The sequence below is a fragment of the Tyto alba genome, unplaced genomic scaffold, assembly GCF_018691265.1.
Source record: "Tyto alba isolate M040663 unplaced genomic scaffold, T.alba_DEE_v4.0 Super-Scaffold_2, whole genome shotgun sequence".
Taxonomy (NCBI): domain Eukaryota; kingdom Metazoa; phylum Chordata; class Aves; order Strigiformes; family Tytonidae; genus Tyto; species Tyto alba.
This window is the reverse complement of record NW_024881282.1, coordinates 76,480,940-76,506,921: the sequence shown is the minus strand read 5'-3', so window position 1 is coordinate 76,506,921 and position 25,982 is coordinate 76,480,940. Positions and strand designations below refer to the sequence as shown.

The 25,982-nt window shown below is 38.3% G+C and overlaps 1 protein-coding gene across 3 annotated transcripts in view; it reads right to left on the bottom strand.

Moving 5' to 3' along the window:
• RELN (reelin) overlaps nt 1-25,982 on the bottom strand; it is a 294,861-nt gene that overhangs the window by 243,365 nt on the left and 25,514 nt on the right. For all 3 annotated transcript variants that reach the window (XM_032996210.2, XM_032996211.2, XM_032996209.2), the window contains exon 2: nt 3,022-3,132. In XM_032996210.2, the coding sequence (XP_032852101.2) occupies nt 3,022-3,132 (111 nt within the window). The remainder of the gene's footprint in view (nt 1-3,021; nt 3,133-25,982) is intronic.

Here is a 25,982-nt window from a genome sequence, read left to right as displayed (position 1 = left end):
AACAGGAGAGTGGAAATTAGCCTAAATTGAATCTCTCCCGTATTATCTGTGGTATCAAGGGACGTAACAAAGAAAGAAACACTATTCTTAAAAGCTAGGTTTAAGGGTTATTTCTTTTCTAAAGAATCCTCACAGCTGGGTTAGTGAAGTTTCAAGTACACATTTATGTTTTATCCCAGATCTAATTTTAGCATTACAGTTTAATTTTATCTTAATGTGAACCCAGACAAAGGTTCAGCTTGGGACAAAAGATAAATACTTATGACCGCTATGAAGTTTTATCCCCAAAAGCTCATACATTTCTCCGTGGAAGAGCTGTTAGAAGGCTTCCCAAATAAAAATTTCAGCTAGTTTCATGTCAGTGTAATCCCACAGAGGAAACCAGGAACTATTTATTTGGCTACACAGTATATACTGAAAAAGAAAGAACACGTAACTCTTAGAATTAACTCTCTTTACACTAATGTATTTTATAATTTTTCTTCAAAGCTTCTTGACACAGTTAACTAACTGTGATAGCTAACAATGATTGTGTCTGAATAAAGTGACTTCCTAAACTGGGTAATTAAAAGATAATTGTAGCCACAATACAGTAACTTGCGGCACAAAGGGCAAATATATGTATGAGAAGACTTCATACTGTCAGGGCAGACTAGAAGATTATGATAATCTAGCGTGACCTCCTGTGTAACGCAGACAAGAGCATTTCAATGGTAATATTGCTAGGAAGAAAAAAAATCTTCTTCCCTGCTCTGTAAGGCACCACTATCAACCCAGTTTCAGAATATTGTTATCTTCAGATTTTAAAGGCCCAGATTCATCCCCCCATCTAATCCACGATAAACCACAAAAATCTTTTAATTGAGGTCTCTGAACCTGACATAGTCTTTGACAGTTTTTTTTAAAAAAAAAAAAAAAAAAAAGCCCCAAAAAAACTTCCAGCAAGCTAAACCTAACCTGAACATCACAATCAGTTGCCAGAAAGGAGGAACAGCTTCTTTGCTAACTGCAAATGGACACAACAGACGGATCCAGGATTTCTGGAGAAAGCACTTTAAGTTTTCTTCAGAAGACAAAATGATGCCGTTCCCACCTACTATTTTATTAAACAATATATTAAATACTTGGGAGACTACTCTCTTTTTATACTGCAGATGGCGGAATTTAAAATATTGTTAATTTTTTTACCTACTAACTTGTTTTAAAAAGTGTATCGTTCACATGCTAAATGGTCTTTGGAAGAGGCCAGCCTTCTCATCTCTCACTGAGGAGTAGAAAAAGGAAAAGCTTATGTAGTTCTCAATCCTGGGAGCCACCAGTACATCATGGATTGACCATTCATATAAAATTAATTTTAAAAGCCATTGCCATTTTTCCTTCACTGTTTACTTTTTACTGTGACTGCAAAGACACTGCACAAGAGCATGAGCTTTTTTGAAACATTCAAAATTTTTTTTTCCTAATATATATGCAAGTTTAAGAGCTAGCGAAGAAAAACAGTAAAATGAGATCTTTATTTAAATGTTGCATAACTAACAGCTGTAAGACAACTAACTCTACATATTGCCTGCAGAAGTTTAAAAGAAAGGTCAAAGATGGGAGTAGTTTTTCTCTGAAATGGATGGAGGCATGCTCAAGACAGAGCAGCAGACACCTCCTGGGCATGGTACTTGAGAATTTGTATTGATGAGCAAAATGACGTAGGTCCAACCAACATGGCATGATACAAACATCTATTTCATGGCAATATAATAGCCTGCCAGTAACTTGACCATGCCAAAAATTCCACATTGATAAGCACTTTCCATCTCACTTACTTCAACAGATCCTGTTCATCTTGTAAAGACTATGGTAGGCAAGGAGAAACAGCACTACCACTTCTTCCAGAAAAGTGGATCATTCATTGCATTTTGCGTAAGACATTAAATACCTGTGACAGCTGTGCTCTTCCATTTGAAAGGCTGAGCAAAAGGTTTGAAGTTGATCAATGATTCTATTCACAGAGGCAAAGCCCTTCTCAAATTATTCCTCAATATGGTTTTAAATAATGGGTTACTTACATTGCATTCTTTCATTTACAAGTCAATGTATGTCTGCTGTATGACATTCACATGTCCAGGCCACTTGTGTTTCACAAGCATTATAAGAGAGATAATTACCATGAAAGATTATTATGAAGAAAGTACTGAAGTTTAATCCTAATACATACATTAACATTTAAACATGCTACTGCAAGTGCAGTGCAGTTGGTGTCCCATACAACTGGTACCTATTTTTGTACCTTCATCCCAGATTGCTTGTTAGGGGTCACTGAGTTCCTCTACTTAGAGGAACGCAGTTCTTACAATTATTTGTAGGCATATAAAAAAATGCTACCAAATAACAAACTGCAGAAGGTACAGCTGTAAATTACTTGCACAAATTTAGAACAGATTTTTCAAAAGCGCTTGTCCTTAGCACAGCTGGCCTGGCTGTTACTGCTGAATGCTGCAGCGGAACTTGAAATATATAATAACTCTGAAAAACCTGTCCTACCCCTTTTACTACAATTCTGTATTTCATACATGGAAGATAATTGGTTATATAAAATACCATAACCAGCATTCTGATTTTAAGGAAGATACTATTGTTAAGTGAATGGAAAAAGTAGGTTGACATAAGCTCAGAGGTTTTCCAGCCCAAGAACAGATAGATGCTTTGGGATAAATGCTTCAGTTTATACAAAATGTCACACCATTTAAAAAAGGCTATTTTAACCACTTAGCTGCTGAAGCTTTTCTCTCTTAAAATTCACATAATTCAGTGTACCAGCATGAGGACTGACCAAAAAAGTAGAGGAAGAAATGAAAGCTGCCTAAAATCCATCACTGCTTTATCTCATTGACTCCCACTAACTTTCATGTATTGTTGATTACTCAATTTAAATTAACCTGCTCCAGTAATTGTGTTGTTACCAATGTCCTCTGTATGGCCAAGTATTCATTACCCTAGGTTGCAGAATGTAAGCTACACTGGACTTACCAAATCCAAAAGCACTGGAACCACCAACACTCTGGGAAGCCTGAACGCTGGTAGAGGTGTAGAGTCCAGTTACCAGTAAGCCATCAAAGAAGGTACTTGTTGAAATAGTCACTGAAATGAGAGAAATAAAATATGTGTAATTATTTATAAGCAGTACTTAAGATCCTATGGACATTCTGTGAGCAGGCTCTTGCCCTTGAATGAGATCCCATCATTCAGTACAGCAAATTTATCTGAATTCCCCCAATACTTATGACACTCCAATGACTTTAAATTGGCTTTCCCATGTAATTTGTCCAAATAACTTGTTTAGCGTTCAAGCTGTGTGCCAAGTTTCAATATGCTCTTCTACAAGGTCCTTGGGGTTTACTTGAAGGAAATTGACTGTTGTAGTGGTAAATGACTGGCATTTATTGGTGTTTGACTCAGTGTCTATTCCTAAATGAATCATAAGTCCTGTACCAATAATCATCTACAGCAGGAACCAGACACAAATTGAGCATTACAACAGATCTGAAATGAACATCAAAAGGGTGGTCATGGTCATTGCTGCCTGGGACATTGCCTTTTCTAGAGGCACAAAACTATATTATATACTAAAATCACAGTGAGTTAGTAAAACAGAATTCTAAGTAATTGTCAAGACACTAGAATATAGTAAAAGCTATGAAATAACCAGGATTATGGTACTGTTCTTTCCAGGCCTAAATAGAGTGCTAAGTTATTCTTATCATGCATATTATGGTATTATACACTTAGGTTATACGGGCATCTGAGTCATTACAGAGTATGTGTATTTAAACAACTAATGAATGTATTTAAGAGATTCTTATATATTAGCAGTAGTCATCCAAATAGCACCTACAATTAACACTGGAATCTACACATTCCTTGTTAGAATTAATAAATATTGAAATATTTATTTACTTTTCGTAAACACTAGTTCTCACATTTTTACTTTCGTATCTTTCAGATTGTATCATTGTATACTTAGCATCAGCTTCACAGTTCTCTTTTGGAAAGACTTGAATTAAGTGATAGGTTTTTCTTATTATATAAATGCAGTATCTTCTATGTCCAGAATGACTTCTCTAATCCTAGAGCAGCACACAACCTTCTTTGATTCCTAATAATCTCCTGTCCAATTTTTTCTTTTTTTAAATTTGATATTCTAATATTAGCTTTAGTACCTCTGAATTGAAAATCAGAACTAGGAAATTTTACCAAAAAAAAAAAAATAATTAGCTTAACAATTAGATACATTTCTTCTCCTCATCTTTGTCTAATATTATCCTTTTCTACATCTAATATTCTTTTTTTGCAATCTTTACCCATATTTATTTAAATGTGAATAAACTGCTTGCAAATCCACAGCCTACCTTATAGATTTTTTTTTTTTCTAACTGCATTACAAAGTGCAAAGAACCTGCAAGGAGACCCACAGAAAAAGATCTCCCTGCTGAAGAAGAGTCTCATGACTTGTAGCCTCATACACCGAAGATGCATCAAGACCTTATTTGCCACGCTGGTTCTGCTTCCATACTTTATTCCTTTCTCCCCTCCCTCCCTGCCTAACACACAGAGATTGGTGCTTGGCAGGGATTGCTGATAATCTCTGATCTCTCTCTACATCATGTTCTACCTCCCCATGTTGGTCTCTCTTCCTGGGAACATCATGAGCCAGTGACTGGTCAGGGAACTGAAGCAAGATACTGCACCATGACTGCCAGTACATTCACCGGTGATACACATTCAGCAGTGAAATAGTTGGGTTTTCTTTAAATCCCAATAGTCAGTTAGTATTCCCTCTGGAGTACACATTGGCTTAAACTTAATGTTAAATAACTAAAGAACATACAAATATTGACAGTGGCTTAATTTGTTCCTAGCAGAGGAGCAATATTTACAATGTTTCATTTATTCTTCAACACTTTAATTATCTATCTTTCTTTGATTATTCAATAGTATACTGAATAATTCCTGAATCCAACTTTTCTGCTCCCATGACTCCAAATTTCAGCACTTTGTAATAGACACTTTCCTGAATGTAGATGCAGGTTCAGAGCCATATGCTCAATTTTTAAGAAGAGGCCATCTCTGATCTGTATGTTAAAAGAACAGAAAAAGAGACTAGCTTTTTAAAAAATAAAAGCAGCGTTATGGAGAAAAAAATAAAATCAAACAGGCAAACAATGAATTTTTCCTGTATTTGATGATGAAGTGGCGAATAACGCAGAACCTTTTCTCCCCTTTGTGTCTTTAAACCAAGACAGAGGCTAAACATATGTTGAAAAAATATGCCTATGTGTTATTTTTGAAGACTTGGCAAAACAGTCAGTGAAAAGCATTGATAGAAGGGCACCGGGCCAGTACTTTGCTGCCATTTTGTTTCCCTGTGGGGAAGCATCTTATTCTTTACTGAATAGGATATAATGCAAAATTCTACTGTGAACAGGTAACCAGTTTCTCTGTGGGAAAGAAGTGATATTTTACAATGCCTGTATTTTACTTTGGACATATTTGTGTGATTGTCAACCCTCATTTTACATGAGCATGTAATAGGTCAATTTTTATTGTTGAAAAATTTCCAACACAGTATGGCTCCCTCATTAAGCCTCTGGGAAACTGCACAACGCCTCTAGAACATTTTTTAAAAACAGAGCACTAGGCTGTTATTATACACGTCATACATTTCAGAGTAATTTCATAGTTCTTTGGAAGAAAAAAAATTAATCATGACAGTCTCAGTGATGATTTTTTTCTCTACCCAATGCAGAAATACATCAAAATCCCATAAAATAAAGGAAAACAAACACCATGCCAGGTGTTAATGTCCAAGAACAGGAAAGCTGTGCTAATGCACAGCCCAGCAACAGGACTGTGATTTTATGTAGGGACTAGGGCTTGTTGCTGAGAGTTCTCAGCTTCTCCTTCCAAGAGCACCAGGAATTCCTGAGAACTCCACAAGGCTTTGTTTCTGCCTTTACACTGGCTCATGCCATATGTAGCTGATATCAAATATCTGGAGTTTCAGTAGTAAGGACTGACATCAAGACCCACCTGGACCTCGGAAAACATCTGGAGGGGAATAGCTGCATGGAGCACCCAGGGCTGGGCAGGCAAGGGGGCTTCTGGCACAGCCCCACTGCCCGACTCATGGCACCTAGCAGGCAACACAGCAGCGAGTCTCACCTACAAGTCCAACAATGCTCTGCTCCATCCTCCACAGCACCCCTCCTTGGAAGGAGAATTTGGGTGAGTGAAGAAGTGAGGAACCCTACCTATCACTGGTGACTGCTCAGCTGGGCAGGGGGGTGCCAGACCCTGCCACCCCCCACAGAGCAGCACCCCATGCCAGCTCTCCTGGCCGCTGCACCAGGGTAGGCCCCCAGCGCCGGTTTGACTCGTCTCACCCATCACACCGGGGATGGGAAGGGAGCTTGAGAGACCCCATGGGAGAGCAGGTAGCCCATGGTGCAGATGTAGGTAGGAAGCCCTTGGTTGCCTAGAAATAGCCCAGCAAGAGGGACTGAGAACATCTTCCAGGGAAATGCAGGAGGGCGATGCTGAGAACCTACTGATCAGGCAACAGCACACTGCAAATATTAGAGGCAAAGCTGCTAACAGCTACTTTAAAAGTTGTCCAACATTTCCTTCTATTTTCAGTTCCTGAGATCTTTGCCAATTTTTACCCTCTTGGGCTTTTTGGTTGTGTTGTTGTGTTTTGTTTTGGTTTTTTTTTTTTTTTCCCATGGTAAGTGTCTGCCTCAGACTGATTTAATGATTTAAGGCAGAAGGAATGTCAGTCAAAACACTTCATTCATTTCTGAGATGAGGTTAGAGGAAAATGTTGTGTTGCCCTGGCTGAAAAAATTCTAGTGTCCTTTGCTTTCAGCAGGTCTTCCACTCTGAAGTGAAAGCGCTGTCCTTCAAGTTTGGACAAATTATTATATGCATATATAAATATATATATGCAAAAATAAAAAAAAAAAAAAAATCAGAGTTCACACATGCTCAGAGACATTTTCATTTTTAGCATCTAAATATTTCTGGAGATTCTGTCCTCATTTAGCACTCAGCACTCACTGACTAATAGAGTCCTCTGAAAAAAGGCCCATGAAATATATTTAGGTCCAGCTATACTGCTTTATTGGAGCAGAAGTGCTTTGTGAAGATATAATTTCCAATGATGTTTTGATCTGGGAAGTTTCTCAGTGTTATAAAGCAGAAAGTCACGTCTGCTGGTTGGAAAGAAAGGGGGAGGAGGTGGAAAAAAGGGATCTTTATCAAAAGTCTAAACCTTCTGATGAGAAAATCATCAATTCAGCAGAATCCCACTTCTCTAAAAGCTGAAAAATGGGCAAAATGTCACAAAAATCAGGTTGCTTCTGGAGTTTGACCAACAGTATCCCCAATAATTAAACTTAGGAGACACAAAACCAGACCTGAGGGCAAGACAACAGTGAGTGTACTAGGATGGAGAAGGTGACACTGGAACCAGTATAGGGAATAGAGGAAGAGAGATGTTTTAGAGAAAAAATGGGGAGCAGTGGAGAAGAGCTGGACAAAGTAGCAAAAACAAGGTGATGAAACGGAGGAGGTGGGATCTGTAACTGTGGCCTGGAAACCCTGGAGATGTTCAGCACAGGGGACTTGCTCAGTGACCCGGTGGAGAAATCAGGTGCAAAATCAAAATCACCTGTAAAACCCAACAGCAAAGCGTGAGTCAGCCTCACATGTTGGTCGACAGCCACAACGGCAACCCGCTATGCAGCTCTTCACCTCCTGAATCAAGAGAACAGTGTTTACACAGTGGATATGAAACCTTCCTGTCCACAAATCACATGGATGGGAATCCATGGGTTAGGTGAATAACTTCAGTTTATTTTGTAAAATGTAGGAAATGTTGTCATAAAAAAAAAAAAAATCATATCAGGGCTGGGAAATACCACAGAAATAATTTTGGTATGTGAAATGAGTTCACCACAGAGAGTGGACTTCCTTAAATGAGACTTCCTTGCACCAAAGCAAGGACAAGAATTTTTTTTTTTTTTAAGTTCTTCAAGGTCAGAGCCAGTTTCTTATAATACTGTAATATTGCATCAGTGCACACCTGAGACATGGCTAGAAACCTTCGTCTTAGGAAATAAATTACTTATACAGAAGTAATTTTTTTTTTTTGCTTGATTCCTCAAAAAAATATACTGGTCTCTAAGTAATGCAAGTCAGGTGTCCGATAGCACTGTTCAGAGAAGACTCGGTCCCTTCACAGTGCTGTGGCTTTCACAGGAGACTGCAAAAAGAAATGGAGACTAACATCATATACAGCAAAGACTGACAACATCACAATACACTCAGAGCCAAGCAGAGCTTAAAACAGCCAGCAGTGGGAATGTAATCTGAAGGCAGTGTACTTGGGACCATTTGAGCTCACATGCTTGCATGCAAACCCTGACTTCCCTTACACAGCAAAAAACATCAGGAAGAACTGAATCCTGACTCCCAGGATTCACCTGGGAGACCAGCAGAGACACTCCATCCTTTGAATGTCATTTTCTGCCGCCTCATCAGCAAATACTGCGTTAGATTAAACTGTACCCATGCCAATCCTGTAAGCACTAGACACACAACACACCAGGAGGATGACAACAGGCACACCAAAGCTAATGCACCTTCTCTGGTCACCACTCCAAAACATCTCTCTGACTAGCATCTGGCAGTGGTCACAACTATTGTCACTCTTGTTTAAAGCCACCTGGTATATAGTGTGCTACTACCTCATGGCAGAATTGTCATCTGGTGCTGCACATTCTCCCTGCAGCCAAGAGAGGCACCAGCTCTTTGCAGCAGGCAGAGCAGACACAGTTCTGCCGTTACCACATTCCCACCACACCTACAGGACCGGTGAGAGGTCACCCCACAGCAGGGTCTCACACTGCCCCCAGCACCACCTCACCAGCTCAGAGATGGAGCTGGGATGGAGGAACGAACAGCAGCCAGCGAGCACGAGAGCCTCGGCACGGGCACGTGTCATGACTGTCTGCATCTCAGCATCTCTTGGACAACATTACCTGATCAAAAGCCCATACCTGGCTACTCCTGTTTTTAATTTTCCCTTTCTGGCTTCACTCACAATGGCTTTAAAAGTAGAAATGAGGTGGTACTTCCAGAGTGGATTTCTGGACTCATTACCTGCAGTACCAGTAAGTTGGGGAGGGTTTGGGCAAAAGGTAAATCAACACAAGTAAGATGTTCTTCATTCCTTCCCAAGTTGGTCCCCTCTTTTAGGCAATGGTGCCTTTTATGCTACCACTATGCACCACCAAACAACGCGGCCCAAGTGTAAACCCATCCTGGCATGTAGTGCTGGCTCTTACATGTCACAGATAATGCTAAGCCCAAATCTTTAAAATACCAGACCACCGTTAATATGTAAACCACAGATTAAATTGGTAATAAGAAAAGAATAAGGTCTAATGCCTTATTTAAAGGTATGCTGTTTAGACACCATAGTGATGAACAATCTATAAATACACAGGTAAGGTTTTAGAGGTATGCATTCAAAATAGCGTGCTGATAAATGTATTTGTAAATTAATGGTCGAGTATGCATTGTTACAAGAACCCAGAAATGGTATACATAAACTTGCACTCAGAATCTTATTAGTAAAAAGAAGGAATTAAAAAAACAAAACAAAAACAGTGGCATATATGTTGGCATCAAACTAACTTTTACTGCTCACAGAAATACTTTGCTTTTAAAAGAAACCAAAATCCAGGAATTCATAATTATACAACAATTTCAAATATGGATGCCAGACAGATACCCAAGAACAACGTGAATCACAGGTCTACACCTCATCCAGCAAAAGCAAAAGCAGAAAATCCACAAGATTCTTACTCATAATGGCTTTGATTTTCCCCATGTAGGTGAGACAAAAAAGACAGACATTTCAGCATGGTTAAATAAACAGACATGGGTGAGGGACAGCACTCTTACAACTGAAAGCATTCTCACTGAAGTTGTGGTTTTCTAAAGCCCACACCAAAACACTAAACTCACAACCGCACACCAGTGAAATTTTCTTGAAGTCGGGTTGGTAGTGTGTTGAACAGCACCATCTCTAACCCGTGATGCCTTCACCAATAACTCCAATTACCAACAGCTCTTGGGAGGAGGGGAGTAGAAACGCGCAAGTTTTGAACCTTGCTCTAGACAGCTTAAAATCAGACCTAATATTGCTTTGTGTTACAGTACTAGTTTCAGTGGTTCTGCCCCATGCTCCATCAAATCTCTGTCTCCATAGCTTTTCAATTCCTTTCCTAAATTGGTCATGAGAAACAGAGAACTGAAAATAGATTGCAGATGTGTGGCAAGATGTCAGTAACATGATATACAGAGACATCACTTGCCATTGATGCAAAGAGGAGCCTGTCAGCCTTGTGAAAAAAACTATTTGCAGAGACACTACTTATAACATCTTTTTGAAAGTTCATAACAGGACAGTGACGATGACATCAGCAGCAATATAAGTAGTGTTTATTCTTATATTCCTAAACTACAAAAGATTGGTCACATTTTTTTATAAGGTCTGAGATACTTCAGAGCCAGCATCTCAAAGTGTAGAGTCCGACGGTTAGACCTGTGAACAGACTCCGGCACCTAAAACAGGTGCATGATTCCAATATTAGACCCAAAACCTAGCTTCTCATGCATCGAAGTCCCTAACTTAAATATGATTCTGACCATACCCAAATCCCCCAGAAACTTGACCATGTTGAGCAGCAAGGTGCTTTGTTCCAGCTAGCATCACCAAACAAGTTGGCACAGCTCAGACACCTGACAAAGGAGGGATAAGACTGGCTGCTGCCATAGCAGTCCAATTCCTAACCAACAGACAGGTAATTAAGGCTCTCACTAAGGTAAGAGGATTCAAACCTGGATTTCATGAGCAGATATCCTAAAATATTTTAAACCCCAGTGTCTGTGCGGTCCAGTCACTGTCCCTCAGCTGCAGGCATTCATTTTATATGGGAAAAGTGAATACCAGCTGGCACAGAGAGAGGCTTATTCTCTATTCCCATGGTTGGGGCAGCCTTCTTGGAAGGAAGAGACGGAGGTTTCAGTCAGTAGCCCAGTGAATATGTGCTACTGCTATATAAAGCTCCTGAGAACATCATATCTATTTATGTCACCCTGTTTAGCCTGTAAATCTCACCCTAACGTTGATGTCTAAAACAGGCCAGATGAATCACACTTGAGAAATGCCTGATTCTCCCCACTGACTATAAAGGGAGCCTAGACTGTAAAGCTCAGCTGTAGATGTCAACACTGAAGATGGCCAAACTGAGATGAATCTCACCAAGAGCCACTCATATACAGTAACTTAATTATCTAACTTCTATTTAGACGTCCAACTATTGCCCACATCAGAGGGAGCTGAGCAGGAATTAAGAATCCCAGCATCCAGAGCTCACCCGAGGACATTGGAGACAATGACTATCTTTATCTTCTTTCTTGTGTTATGCCAAATATATCATTAATGCTTAGCAACTTAGCAAGCGCTGCTGTAGTACCAAGAAGCTCCAAAGGATATCAGCAAATGTCTGTTACTCCACTTGATAACTCAGAGCCCTGAACAGCATTAATGAAATTTAAGCAATAAAAACAATAATCTGGATATGCAACAAAATATGTTTCACAAAAATGTGCATCAGCTATATCTCTAAAAATGGTGTCTAGAAGCCAACAGTCAAAATTCAACCACTGAATTATACTGCATGTTATAACCAAAACAAGAATTATTATCTTAATACTATTTCCTATAATGATTAATAAGGATGGTCATTTATAGTTTTAGTTTAAGAAACACAAACCCAATCATATTATTTATTCAAATGCACCTCTAGGCAACAAATTATTGTTAATATTATTGTTAATATGAGAGTAAATAGCATAACCGAATAACCAGCAACATACACTTTAGCAGTATGTACATGATGGTTAGACTTAAATAATTGTGAAATGTATTTTCACAATTATCACTATGATTCACAAGTCATAGTGTATTATTTCTCTTATCCAAAGTACCAGGAGCAGATGGGAAGAGATGATGATCATTCCTAGACCTCACCAGTTACAAAGGGTGTGAAACAAGACTGGCTGCTCTTCTACATTGGAACTGTTTTGTGTCCTTATTCAGCAACCACCAATTTCCTTATTAAGTTTCAAATTCAGATTTTTGTCATGCTTCTATGAAATGCACCAAGATAAGGTTTTCTTAGAAACAGATTAAACATTATTGTGATTACCTTTTTATTACTCTAAGCCTGAGAATACTAACCTCCATTTTGAAGCCTAACCTTATTTTTCATGCCTTTCAAGTTTATGTGAGGTTGACTGTTTGATACCCATACATGAAAATTTCATATTCTTCGCTGTGCTCTCAATAAATTATTTAGAGGGTCTGAATATTACTGCAGTGTTCAGATTTTCAGAAGAGTTTGGTAAATTCCTTTATTCTGCTGTCCTCAAAAGACAAACAGCTACTCAATATACAACTAACAGTAGTATTAAAAAATAAAATGAAGGCTGGCTTAGAAGAGAGCAAGTATAATTATCTACTGATAATTTATTATAACTCAGTAATATCTAAATTTTTGTCATCGTTTTAGCTAAGGAAGCATGTCAACTAAAACCAGGCTGTTGAACATGTTTAGCTCAGGCTAAAAGAATACAAATCCTCTTATAGACACATTAATTATGATAGGTAAATATCATGAAGTGTATGAGCTTGACTGATACTGGAGAATAAGGAAGCATCTTCAAATCAAAACACATACATGCAGTGTTATTTTGTAACTACTCATCTGTAATATAAAATATAGCCCTAGATAAATACAAGACAATAGGTCTAACTTCTCCTAAACATTCTGAAAGAAATTTCCTAAACCTTGTATCCTCCAGCTACGTTTTTAATAGATTAAAAAAAATAAACAAAAAAAACCAAACACAAAACAGGTCAGCTGCTCCTTTGCTTTACAACTTCTTTAATTTGCCCTATAAACATATTGGAACCTTAAACACAGCCCACTGAAGGCCTGCTTGTTACTCTCAAAGTGTGTAAACAATGTTTATCCAAGTTCTAATGTACCGCAAAATTATATTGGTGCATTTTCTAATACCGGTGAAAGTGTGACAGTGATTGCACAGTGATGTACACAACCTGTGTTGACTAGTTTCGAAAGCTTTCAGCACTGGAATTTTTAAAACGTTCTGGAGAGTAGAAGTTCCAAATCACAAAGCATCCTTAGCTGGCATGAACTACAAGATTTGGGATGCTAAAATTCACTTCAGCTGCTAAAAGACAGATGCCTTCCAAAGCACTCTGAGAACAGCAGCACAGGCCCCTGGTGGGCTGGCAGGCAGGGCCTCAGGATGTTATACTTTATTGCAAACAACACTACACATGTATTTAGGCAACAGAATTGTCCTACGGAGCTGGCCAGAAGTCCCTTCCAGACTAAGTGTCCTGACCCCAGCCAGCTGCAGATGCTTTGAGAAGAGCACAAGAAACATGGCATGCAGAAAATGAGCCATGCATCCCCTCTGCATACACTCCCATCTCTTGAGACACTGGGTTGTGATATGTAATAGTCATCAATGAACCATTAAAGTGTCCGTTTAAATAATTGTATTTTTTACATTTGTATTACTTTTACAATTGTATTACTTTTACATCTTCAGATGGGAAGGAGCTCCATGATTTACTTATATAAAGGGAAAGCATTTTCACACATTATTGTTAAGCTTTCTTTCCTCTAAAGTTTTGCATTTTCAGTAACAGCAAAGTGTTTTAGCTTTAGCAACAGCATTCAACATTTATGGACATCTTGCACATCTCTCAACCATCCCTTTTCCCAAATGGAGGGAATTACTTTGGCTTCCCATTACACTGGAAGATGTTCATTTTCTCTCATCATGTAGTTTTACTGTGATAATTCCAAGCAGAGGCAACCAGATCTGTCCGTATCACTGAAATCTGGGCGTATCATTGTATTGCGTACCCAGTGGCACAATTATGCTGGCCATTTTACTCTTCACTCCTTTCCTCATAATTCCCGAGGTTCAATTAGACCTTTTTCTGGCTCGTGATTAGCACTGAGGTGATATATTTTGAGATTTACTTCCAATATCCTGTTCCAGATATACCGCATTATTTTTTTGTCATGTTCCCTCCCCATTTTAACAGTAACACAGTTAGCCTCAAATTTTGCTACCTTGAGCAGCATGGTATATGATGCTGTTACCTTGCTATTAAGCGTCCATGATCATTTTGCCCACTCTTAACTTCAGGCATCGAGCCATGACAATGACACTTCTTCCTCATCAGCTTCAGTCTTCCCTCCTCGCAGTGGATTCCTTGTGTGATATAATTCAGGTGAAAGCTGGAATACTCTTACAGTTTAGATCATGAACAAGAGCGAGCAATAAAGTTGCTGACTCCATCTATCTTTAATATATTTATGTTTATCTTCCTTAAACCAGAGCTTAACAGGATTGCTTAACGGACTGCAGTAATAAGAGGCCTTAAATAACCTGGTGCATTGCAGTGTAAATACATTGGGCATCCAATATAGCAGCTGTGCCTTGAACGTGCACATTTTATTTTTTTAATACCAGACTGGGGATACATCTGCCTGGACATGAGTGTGCAGAACAGAGTCCTCTTCACACAAACTGCTCATCTCAGAGTCCTTTCTATACAAAAGATCTACCCACCAAAGTCAGCAGTGTCTGTGTCACAGCCTGTTCAGTCCTGAAGCAGACACCAAGTCAGGCTCTGGGAGAGTTGGTTGTAGCCCCCTGGGGAGCAGGGGGATGAAAGTGCACAAATCCTGATTAGAAGGGCAAAGGTAAAGAAAACGGGTACGGAAAAATAAAGACTGAAATGCACTGAGAGTTACTGAGAACCATGAGCAGAAGGAGGACGACCAAAATACATGATGTTGATTATTATGGGAACAGGGCACAAGAGTTTAAAAATGTGATTTAATTTTGTATGTATGATTCATGCAACAAAATAATTCTGCTTAAGCACAGTCCCTCATTTAGTTGGTCCAGAAGGCTATTAAAATAAAGAACAACAGCTAGACAGCCCCCATCTACAAACTGGAACAAAACTACAAAATAGCCTAGAGTTTGACTGACATTTTCAGTTAAAGTATATAGGATGGAGCAAATGAGGATTCAGATGGGGAAAATATAGTAAAGGTTTATACTAAATGTGAAGTAGTATTTATCCTGAAATCTGACAAATGAATGATGACTGGGCTGTAACAAACATTAATACAATCTTTGACTATACAATGACATATTAATATTTCAAGGTCTAACCAATGAAAAATAATTATTTCCAAAGATTCATATCAGAACAACTTGGAAAAGAATCTGAAAAAAATAAGAACACACTAGTCTCTCGAGATTTAAAAACACACCTAATGAAAATTGAGTCAAAAAAAGGAAAATAACTTGCTTAAGAAATAAAATTCCTAAATAACGAGCTATATTAAAGCTCAGTCGCAACTTTTTGTCTTATCTTTATGGATATGTGGCTAAACAGGTCACAGGCAGAGATGGTCACAGTATTTAAATACATATGTTTATCCTTTACAGTGTAATTCTTTACGGTGTGGTTTGTAAAGGCTGAGCATGCCAAGTAATTGATGGCTACCTCCCCGAGGGTATGACTGTAGGTATATCATTTTATGGTGAGTGGTTTGTTCTTTGCGTTAGATGTTATAATGGTCAACTACTGAGGAAGAAAGACCAAGGGCTTGAACAGCAGGACTGTGGCAGGTTGTGATTAAGAAACATTTGGCAGGACTCTGGGGGAAAAAAATCCACAAAGTACCTTCCCTCTATTTTGCTTGGGTTCGATACGAAGATAAAAGAAGTCTCTTCCAGACTCTTGTTTCTAGACATTATCTAACAGATGCTTTCTCACCTTTAAATGCTCACAAAAATTCTGAGTCCAACATTCTGATAAAGCAACCAGCCAAGCCATGAACACACACACACAGAAAAAAATGACTGCAATACAATGACTTCTGTTGGATGAACTTGTCATTGTCACTTAGCTGCTTGTTAAATACTTTATATGTACAGCTAATTCCCAAATGGTCACTTATTGTTCCTAAAAAAAAAATTAGGAACAAGATAGTTCTTGTCCCTGGTGTGCACAACTATCTCAGATAATACCAGTACAAATTCCCCAAACAAATAAAAGATTTTGAACAAATCAGCTCATGTCCTCTTTCCATGCTGAAACTCTTTCTGTTCTGCATATCCCAGTGAAAGAAATAAGCATTTACAGCCATGTCCATGATATGACTCATATCTTGTTAGAACAGAAACAGGCATTTGGCTCTCTGGAAAAAAAAGTCCCACAGCCACCTACCTTGGTTTGCTGCAAGCCTACATCTCCCTGGGTTGTGCACTGTTATGTCACAGAGGTCTTCAAGTCCCACAGGAGACAATTACTAAGAAATACCTCCAGCATAAGTGACGTTCTGCATATTATTATAGGAGGGTGGCAAGGGCTAAAATGGTAAAGACACTAATCCTAATGTTTCAATGTAGCCTTGACAGTTTTCAAGCATGGAATCAACACAGCGACTCCATGTCCTAGTGATAGTGTTCAGAGCAGATATGCCTTAGGCAGAGATGGGAGTCAGTTGGGTGGAACGGAGCTACAGCAAACCTCCTATTTAAGGGCTTTGATGTTGGGAGCATGAAACTTGTGCTCTTTGACAATGGAGCATTTGAAGAGGACTATGACAAATGTGTCAAATGGGTGAGATATCATGTGGCATCTTCTGTTACTATGTTGACAAATGTTTATTTGAGATTAAAAACTTCATTCACGTCAATTTGAAAAGGCTCAAAAAGCACAGTAACATACTGGAAAAGTCAGCTACCCTGAAAACCAAGATGTACAACTACCACTGCCACTCTCCTAGAGAAAGGACAGTTAGTAACAGGAAGAACTAAATTAATTGCCAAATTAACTTGTTCTGGTATCCTCAACAAGAAGCCAAGCTAGCCAAGAGCCATGGTAACTAGCAGATCTGTGCCAGAAAAAACTTGAAGCATTTATCCTCCAAGATTTTCTTCTTCAGTTCATCAATGAAAATTAAGCATAAAACCAAGAAAGCAACACTACCACTACGACCACCACCCCCCCACCAAAAAAAAAAAGCAGCAAAGTCAGTCAAGTATATTTGATGCAAACATCACTGACTGGACAAACGCAACATAACACTGGGAATGCAGTTAAATCCACATACACTAATTGGTCATTCTGTATCCTGTTCTGTGACATCTCTTTACACCAGTGAATAAATTGGGTTATCAAATAAGCTCCCAGGCACACCAGCCACCTATAATCGCATAGGCCATTAATGCAAACATACTAGCCAGTTCACATCTTACCTAAATGTTGAAGTTCTTCCAACCCCTTGTTCCAGTGCAAAAATAAAGAAAGTCACTTCAATCAGCTTCACCTCAGGGATTGTTAAGGTTAAGGTACAAGCGATACCAATATGTTGTGATGGGTCTAAACTTCAACATCCCTTCTCATAGAACAACTAGAAGGAGAAAATACTCCAACATATCACTAGCAGATACCCATATTTTGAACCAAATTCTGAGCAGCTGGTGAGAATAAACATATGCCTGATGTGGAAGAGGAACATCTACCATTCTGCCCAGTCCTGACTCACCAAGCAAGGCCACTATAAATCTGCACTACCTTGAGTAAAATCAGAGAAACTTTCTACTTACATGAAGGCTCTACTTTGGTTTTACTACAGATGTTTGAAGTTGGATTCTGAGAACTTATACGTTTTGAGAAAAAAAAATGCCAAAAATCTCTGGTTCATCTTCAATATCTCCCTCTAATTCAATAATTAAAGCACAGAGGAATGGCCAGACACCATTAAAAGTAGTTATGCCACTTCATATATCATAAACATCTATCCATAAAGGAATTGGGTATAGATAAATATAAGTAGCATGCATCTGGAAAACCATATATTCAATTCTTTCTTATACTTCTGTCTTTGAAATTATGTGGATTCAAAGAATGACCCTGACATCTGTTTTATCCTCTCAGTGTTGCACATGGAAGAATGAGTAAGGAGAACCAGATAAGCAGACATTGGCACAGAAAGATATATATGGGTAAGAGTGTGGCCTGTGCATCAGTTGGGACACACTGTACACTATACTTGTAAAGTTTGTAATAGGTAGAAGTCAACAAGAGTGCACTGAAATACATTTTAAAACAAAACTGTGTTCTAGGAATCCACTTCTGTACATCTGCCACCACATTAGCTCATAGGTAAATGCACATTCTTCTACACAAAATCTTTAGAAACCCAACTTTGCACTTTTGCTAAACAAGACTCTTCCATAAACATTAGCAAATTAGTGCAGTGCCAATATTATTTGAAGATTTATTGTTCTCTCAAATATGAAAAGGTGGAATAATTAAGGTATTTTAGAAGGCTAAAATGCTTAAAAATTCATAAGTGATAAGATACTATGTATTTTTAAAATTAAAATTAAATACTTTGATCTTCCCAAGTATCATTTCAGCTTAGAATTTAATATTTCAGTTCATTTTGTTGAACAAAAAAGTTTATTTTTTATTTACATCAACATTTAATTGCCCTTTCCAAACACTTTGTGCTGGGTGCTCCCTTTACCCAAGAGGAGCACTTTACTATGCTGCAAGTTTTATTGTCTAGTTAATACATCCAACCTACTGACACAGTAAAGGCAGTAAAAATGTAATCACAGGATTTTTGATATTACATACCAAAACAAGAAAATGGAATTTAATCTTGAAGTAACAAAGAACAAAATGTATTAAATAAATCAAAAAAAAAAAAAAGGCAAAAAATATTTTCACTTGAGTCAAACTCCCTCTTTCAAATATCTTGTGGTCCAAATTTAAAAAAAGTGTTGAGAAAAACAGAGAATTTTTTTCCAAGAAAAGTTTTCATTATGCAAAAACTGTGGTTTCTGTTATAAATCATTCCTGCTGGAACTGTTTTTATTCCATTTCCTAGAGGGCAAAGGTACACTTTGCCTCTACTGAGTGTATTGTAATGCCTCCTTATGACTTTTTTTTTCTCTTTTACATATGACATATTTTTACTTATTGCCAACACTGAAATAAACATGACTAAACACAGTTTTCCTGTGAGCTCACATGCAAAAGTAGCTTGGGCAATGTATTCATTTTGCTGTTTATATTATCCTGTTGAAAACAGGGACAATTTGGCACTTTCTCAAGTCCCAAAGAGCAAAGTCAAAATGAAACTGCAGTGTCACTAGGCAACATCTCTGAGCAGACTAGTGTAGAGCTGCAGGACTTGCCTCAGAGTTCAAGATGCAATTTTCCTCCAAAATCCCTGGCAAAGGGTCATATCATGCTGGTTTCAGACTTCCACTTTCTCACCCAAGGACAGCTTCCAAGGGCTTGAACCATGTCCATTATCCTTTTAATGAGACAGAGAGTGTTCAACCTCCTCTCTTTCACATTCCCACAGTTCTCCAAGGGCAAGTAGAAATACATGCTGTAGAGACAGATTACACGTAACTATCTCAGAAAGTTAGACAGCAAAAAATTCAAGCAAACACTCTTGGAACTGGTATTTGTGGATGAACACCAGGGTATTAACCAGTACCACTGTTGTGCTCATTCTCTTCTCCATTAAACTTCAAGTTTGCTTTTTGCAGCAACCAGAATTATGCATCATGCTGTAGAGGAGCACTCTTCAAAGGGGAAAAACACGGCATCAAAGCAAGATTTCTACCTTGTACCACAGCAAATTGCTTGACTGGACTGTTATTATACTTCAGGCATTCTCAGGCAGCTGGGCTTCATTACAGGCAATGGAGCTTTAGCCATTAACTTCAGAGAGATCAGGATAAAGCACTAAATGCAATGAAGATCATTTAAAGCATGTTAGGCAAGAAAATTAAATGGTATAGAGCATTACTAATGCTGTATGCTAAGCATGCTTCCTGTTGAGTGCTGGAACACCATATATGCCTTGGGACAGACGGTCCTACTGGGTTTTTGTTTTTCTTCCAACCCAGTGGCGCACTGTCCTGGTGGGGCCCTTGTCATGCTACAGCAGAATGAACAGCTAAAAGATGAGGTCTGTCCATCCCTCCCTCTTTGTTGGACCAGTCCCAGTGGAGGAAACATTTCCAGGTTGAGCATTGTTGCAGAAAGTAGCTTTTGGGGGAAATAAAACGTGTGGTCAAGAGTTCACCTGTATAGGATTTGCTGATTTGTTTGTTGTGAGTTTTAACAGCTCTAATGTAGTAAATTGGAAGCTAAATGATACAGGTGTTTGGGGGTCAGACCAGACTTAGAGCTAAGTTTCAAATAAATCTATAGCCTCCCATATAGAACTTTACCTTCCATGCACCACAGGTAAACACATAAGGTTGTCAGAGCTGCTGTGCTACAGAAGAGAGGTCTCGGGAGAGGCACTTGTAAATGGACAACACGGAGCACTGCCAACATGGGAAGAAGCACTCGGAAGCGGTCAGCAACTCTGGGCCCTTGCAGGCTGGGAAGGACAAGGACACCAAGCCCAGCATCAGCATGGAGGAGAGCCTCCTCTGCATCCCCATGCTGACTCCTGCTGCGGTCTGTCCTGTCAAAGAACAAACCAGCAAGCCGCACACTTCAGCAGAAATTTCAACAGTAAACAATTTACATCTTTATAAAGCTGAATCCAACATGACTTATGCCACTTTCAGCCCTATCAGCTGGCAATATTGCAGTTAAGGTGAATTACTCAGGCCTCTGAAGATGGTAAAGCTGTTTTGTTTGGGATCTCATGAATTTTGTGGAACACAGGAGGGGAGCTTTTCTAACCTACCAAGCCCCATAGGCATAACCAGACTTAATGAAAAATGTATTTTTAGAAAGTTTGGAACTTTTTCAGTCTTAAAAAATAAACTCATTCTCCACCATCATTCATTTGGGTTGCTCGCCACTACAGCGATTTTTTTTTATCCATTTGGGGTTCAACAGCCACATGTCTCCATGTCTGCCAGGCCTATCCCACTTCTCCCAGAGATATTAAAGCTCATTCTTCAGCTTTTTAATGTAATTTTTTTTTGTGAGACAGCACACCTCCAAGCTGATCCTAGTTTAATTTCAGCCTAAATCCAGGACTTGCTTAGTCCCAATCCTCCCCTAGAATATTTCTGCATTTCTAAGGAAATGTATAAGTGTTACAAAGACAAAATTTCAGCTTTCAGCCTACTGAATTTGTGCAAATTTTAACTGAAGCATATTTTTGTGAAAGGATCACTTAAAAAGAACTTTAACAGCTGCTCTCAGTTAGATTTTAGGTGACTAATTCTGAAGTAGGTTTTATGGAAGAATGAAGAATAACAGTAGAAGGTCCAGGTATTAATATTAACCTGTAATAAAAGGAATGATGTTAAAACCATTCCTAGAAATAAAATATGAGTACCTGGCCCTACAGTGCTGGAAGAAGCACATAGCTTAAATTATATTCAATCAGGCAAAATACAGATATTAAACATTTATGAGCAGCTCTGATATATTCTGAATTAATCAGTTCTGCACATTTAAAAGTTTTAATATTTAATGATGCTACCTCAACAGTCCTGCAGAAATATTAAACTTTTGTATAGTTCTTTAAAAGGAATAGCAATAGATTTTACTACACATAACATCTGAATTGTGGCTGTAGGTTTTGTGCTGGACTGTGTTTTGTGGAGAACCATGATTATAACGTATTGAACCACAACTGAAACTCTCAACATTTTCACCACAGATGAAAACAGGAATAAGGACAATAATAATGAAAATAACAATTACTAAACCAGGGGTAAGTAGATGCGCAATCTGATTAAGTCTCCTAGGCATGATGGATTACTCATGAAGGCTTACTAATATCATACTTTCATGAAATCTCTCAGATGAGTGTAAACGGCGTGCTAAAGGCATTTTAGATATTGTAGCGTATTAGTGTTAGTGTGTTAGTATATTAAATCTTCTCCAAAACACCAGCTGTGATAAGCAAAAATATAGAGAGATATAGATATTTAGCTGTCCACAAATTCCGTCACTGAAAAAGCAAACACTGGAATTTGTCTTCACTACTGTCAATAATGGTAATTTTAAATACAATAAGAACTGTTATAGTCATTTAAGAGTAGTTTTAAATTATAATGTTTAAAAACATATTAAATTTGTAAGTGAGGACATTCTTTAGAATAGACTGAATCATATGTGGTGGTGATTCCATTATTACAATGCTTGCTTTAATTATAAACATATTTCTGAGATTCTCTGCTTTATTGTTCTTGAATAAAGTAAAGATTCCTTGGAAAATTCCTAGATAAAACACTACAAAAAACACAACACTACAAAACTGCTGAAGTTTGGTGGAAATTGTGAGAGGACAAACAGTGTATGAACACATGTTCATTTTCAAATCACTCAGACTGACAGTTTGTGGTTCAGGTTCTTCAACATCTGAACTCTTGCCTATGACTTCACCCTTTGCCAATCAGTGTCAATTCAATATATACCTATCATTCCACATGGTTTTGCCTGCATTTTCATTATAGACCACAAAACTGAAATTACTGTGCTATAAACCGAATACTGCCGGTAAGTTTAAAGCGAGCTATACCTATTAAATACTCTATCGTTGAAGCTATAGCACAAAAATCTGTTTCTGTAGTTCATTAGCCAAGACACAGTCTGCCCCCCATTATCAGCTATTCTTAAAAATAACTAGCTCAATAAAACCTCTTCCAAAAACAACTAAATGAACAAAATCAGGAAGAAATCTCAAACTTTTGATCTCCATTTATTTTTGATGAAAAATAAACATCATCCTTTAACATCATTCTCTTCTAGTAATGAAATGTGCCACAAATGCTCACACATGGCAGATGAAACAGAGATGCTCCACCTCTGTTCTTGCATCACTCTGTGCTTCTGCTAACCCACACTCATACCAAGATTGCAAACAACCAAAGCTTCCACACACAAAAAGCCCTGCCCCAGAGATTGCCCTTTGATGTTTTCACAATATTGCTGGTAAATGAACTAAAAAAAAAAAAAAAAAAACCAAGTGTCCTCTAATGAGATGCTTGTAAGCAGCAGCCAGGGTCCTTCACAGAACCAGTTAAAAAAAAAAGTCCTTCATTCCCAATGCTGAATATTGTTGTCCAAGAGCAGACAGACATACACACGTGAAGCAGTATTGTTGGCTGTTGCTTTCCGAGGGGCTGTGTTTCTATGAAAAACATAGAGGAAAGTATGGGGAAGTTAAGAGAAGAGGCATGAAAGTAAATGCAAGGACACAATCTAAACTATCATCAGTGCAGCCATGAAACCAACACAATTGTTCAGCTGATGGAAAGGCCCCACAGTGGCCAAAGACTCTCTCATGTTGCTCAAGGAAATCATTCAGAGACCATCTCATGTCCCCATGCACTCAATGAAACAAGACTTCATTAGAATAAAGAGTATATCAAAGAAAAAAATGGGAGTTACCAATTTCTTTTTCACCAGCAAGCATCCTGAAAAAAATATCCTGAAAAAAAATGTATTCACAGTGGGATCTATATCAACAGAGAGGTGTAACAACCATTGCATCAAAAAGGTGCAAGTAATAGAAGAGTCATAATGCTCAGAGGGAGACATGACATCAAAATGACCCTTGACCAAGAGTTCAGAGGTTAAAACCAAACCAAAAAGATGAACCAAAACTGTCAAAAGAATTTCTAGAAACTTCTGAATTTTTTCCAGAAAAGTCAGGGAGTGACTTGCAGATGGGATTCTTATTGAAACAGATACAGCAGACTGGAGGAAACCCATTTTCAGGTCAGCATGGTGAATTAATTAACCGATTACCAGCCTGTACTGACTGCATAAACTGTTTCCTAAAAACAGGATGGTAGGAAAATTTAGAGTAACTTGGAATATGCTAAGAAAGAGACACTAACACAGACCTGAAGGGAATCACTTTGAGAAATAAATTAAAGACTTATAAACCACAAAGACACAAGCCACTTGAATGCTGAGTTGGATCAACCAAAAGATTTCTCTAACAGCAAACATCCATTGCATTTTTCTTCTCTGACTACACATGTAGCTGTCCCAGATTAGAAAGCTCTGGGTTTCCTATAAAAATGATAGAATAATCTTTGGAGGTAAGCTTGGGAGCTCAGACTAGCTTGGATCAGTTCAAAAACATGCCTAATGTGTAAGAATTAAAACAGACTTTCCAGAACCCCCAGAAGTGGTTGTGTTAGATAAAAAATAACCCTAGATATGAAATTTATTGTGTTTCTTATGTACATCTTCCTCTGGACAATGATAATCAGATCCACATGTGGTACAATGTCCACATGCAAGTCCTGGAAAAGGCCACAAGTCTGAGTTGGTCTGACACAGTTCAGTGGTAGGAGAAGAGAAAAAGAAAACGGGGATTCTGCATTACAGAGGGCCTTAAGAAACTTCTGTTCCTGGTGCATCAGAGCATAAATATGGAGTCAAAAATCAAATTGTTATGGAACAACACCTGTATCTACACAGTTGAACTTGGAATTTCAGACCAACATCAAAAAAAGGAAGCTTTCCTGTACATAATATGGACTACATATGAAAGAACAGTGGATAGTGGCTTGGACATCACTATTGTTTCAATAGACAGAGGAAAAAAGCTGGAAAGTGAACCCCTAGCTGTCTGTTTACATTGCTGACAATGCTGGGGAGATAACTTGTCCCCTTAAAATGTAGGGAAACGGGATTTGATTGGAACTGATAGGAATTTGAGAAAAAGATTCAGACAGTTAAGAACGCATACAATATAACACCGCATTCTGATTTAAGGATGCCAAAAAACCCACCAAACTCTTATAAGACAATATAAGTCAAATGTTTAAAAAATGAAGTGCATTGAGATATAGCTCCTCAAGATCCTTAAGCAGCTGGCCATTGTAAGCAGTAGCGTTGTGCCTCCCTAGGCAGAAAAACAAAGGCAACAAGAGAAGGGCAGGAGTGGCTAAACTGTCTTCAGAGCCCCAGGATCTCAGAGAAATTTTAGCTGCTCGAGTTTCAGTACATTCAAGACAGCAGTTCATCTATTTGCAAACTGTTACTGCAAAGATACAGGTAATAAAGATGGGAACTATGGTTGTAAAGTTAAAACAGCACATGTAGGAAATGCTAGTGGGGGAAAGCTGTAAGTACAAAGGAGAGTCCCAGCCCACTGGTTTTACACCTAAGCAAGGAGCAACAAATAGTTCTTTGTGAACATTAGGATTCACTCTCCAAAAAAACAATCATAAATAAGAAATTATACTGCAACAGATTACACCACACTGATAAGCTATGAAGAAGTACAGTTCTGTGAAGCACATATAGCTAAATGAAGATATTTTAAAGGCTTACTTACCTTTTAGCTTGAGTAAATACCCTGGATATTACAGCAGGTTCAGTGTGCTTTCCCCCAACTGACCTGAAGAATGGTAAACAACCAGTGGAAGTAGATCCAAATGGCAAGGAAAGCACAGCTTTCACAAATATACAAATCCTCACCAATTAGCACTGATGGATGTTGCTTTACACCTGCCATGTGTGAGGGGTAACACAATGAGGTTTTCTTGGCCAGAATACTGTATCTAGATGATATCCTAAGGCAGGGACTGGCAGAAAATGAATTAAGGGAGAATGGGAAGTGACTGACATGCACATATATAAGTCATATATGGAAATAAATACCACAACAAAGATATACCTATGCCATTCTAGTGATTTATACATAACTGTCTTGTTTGCAAACCAAATTCCTTCAAACTTATCACAGATCTAATCA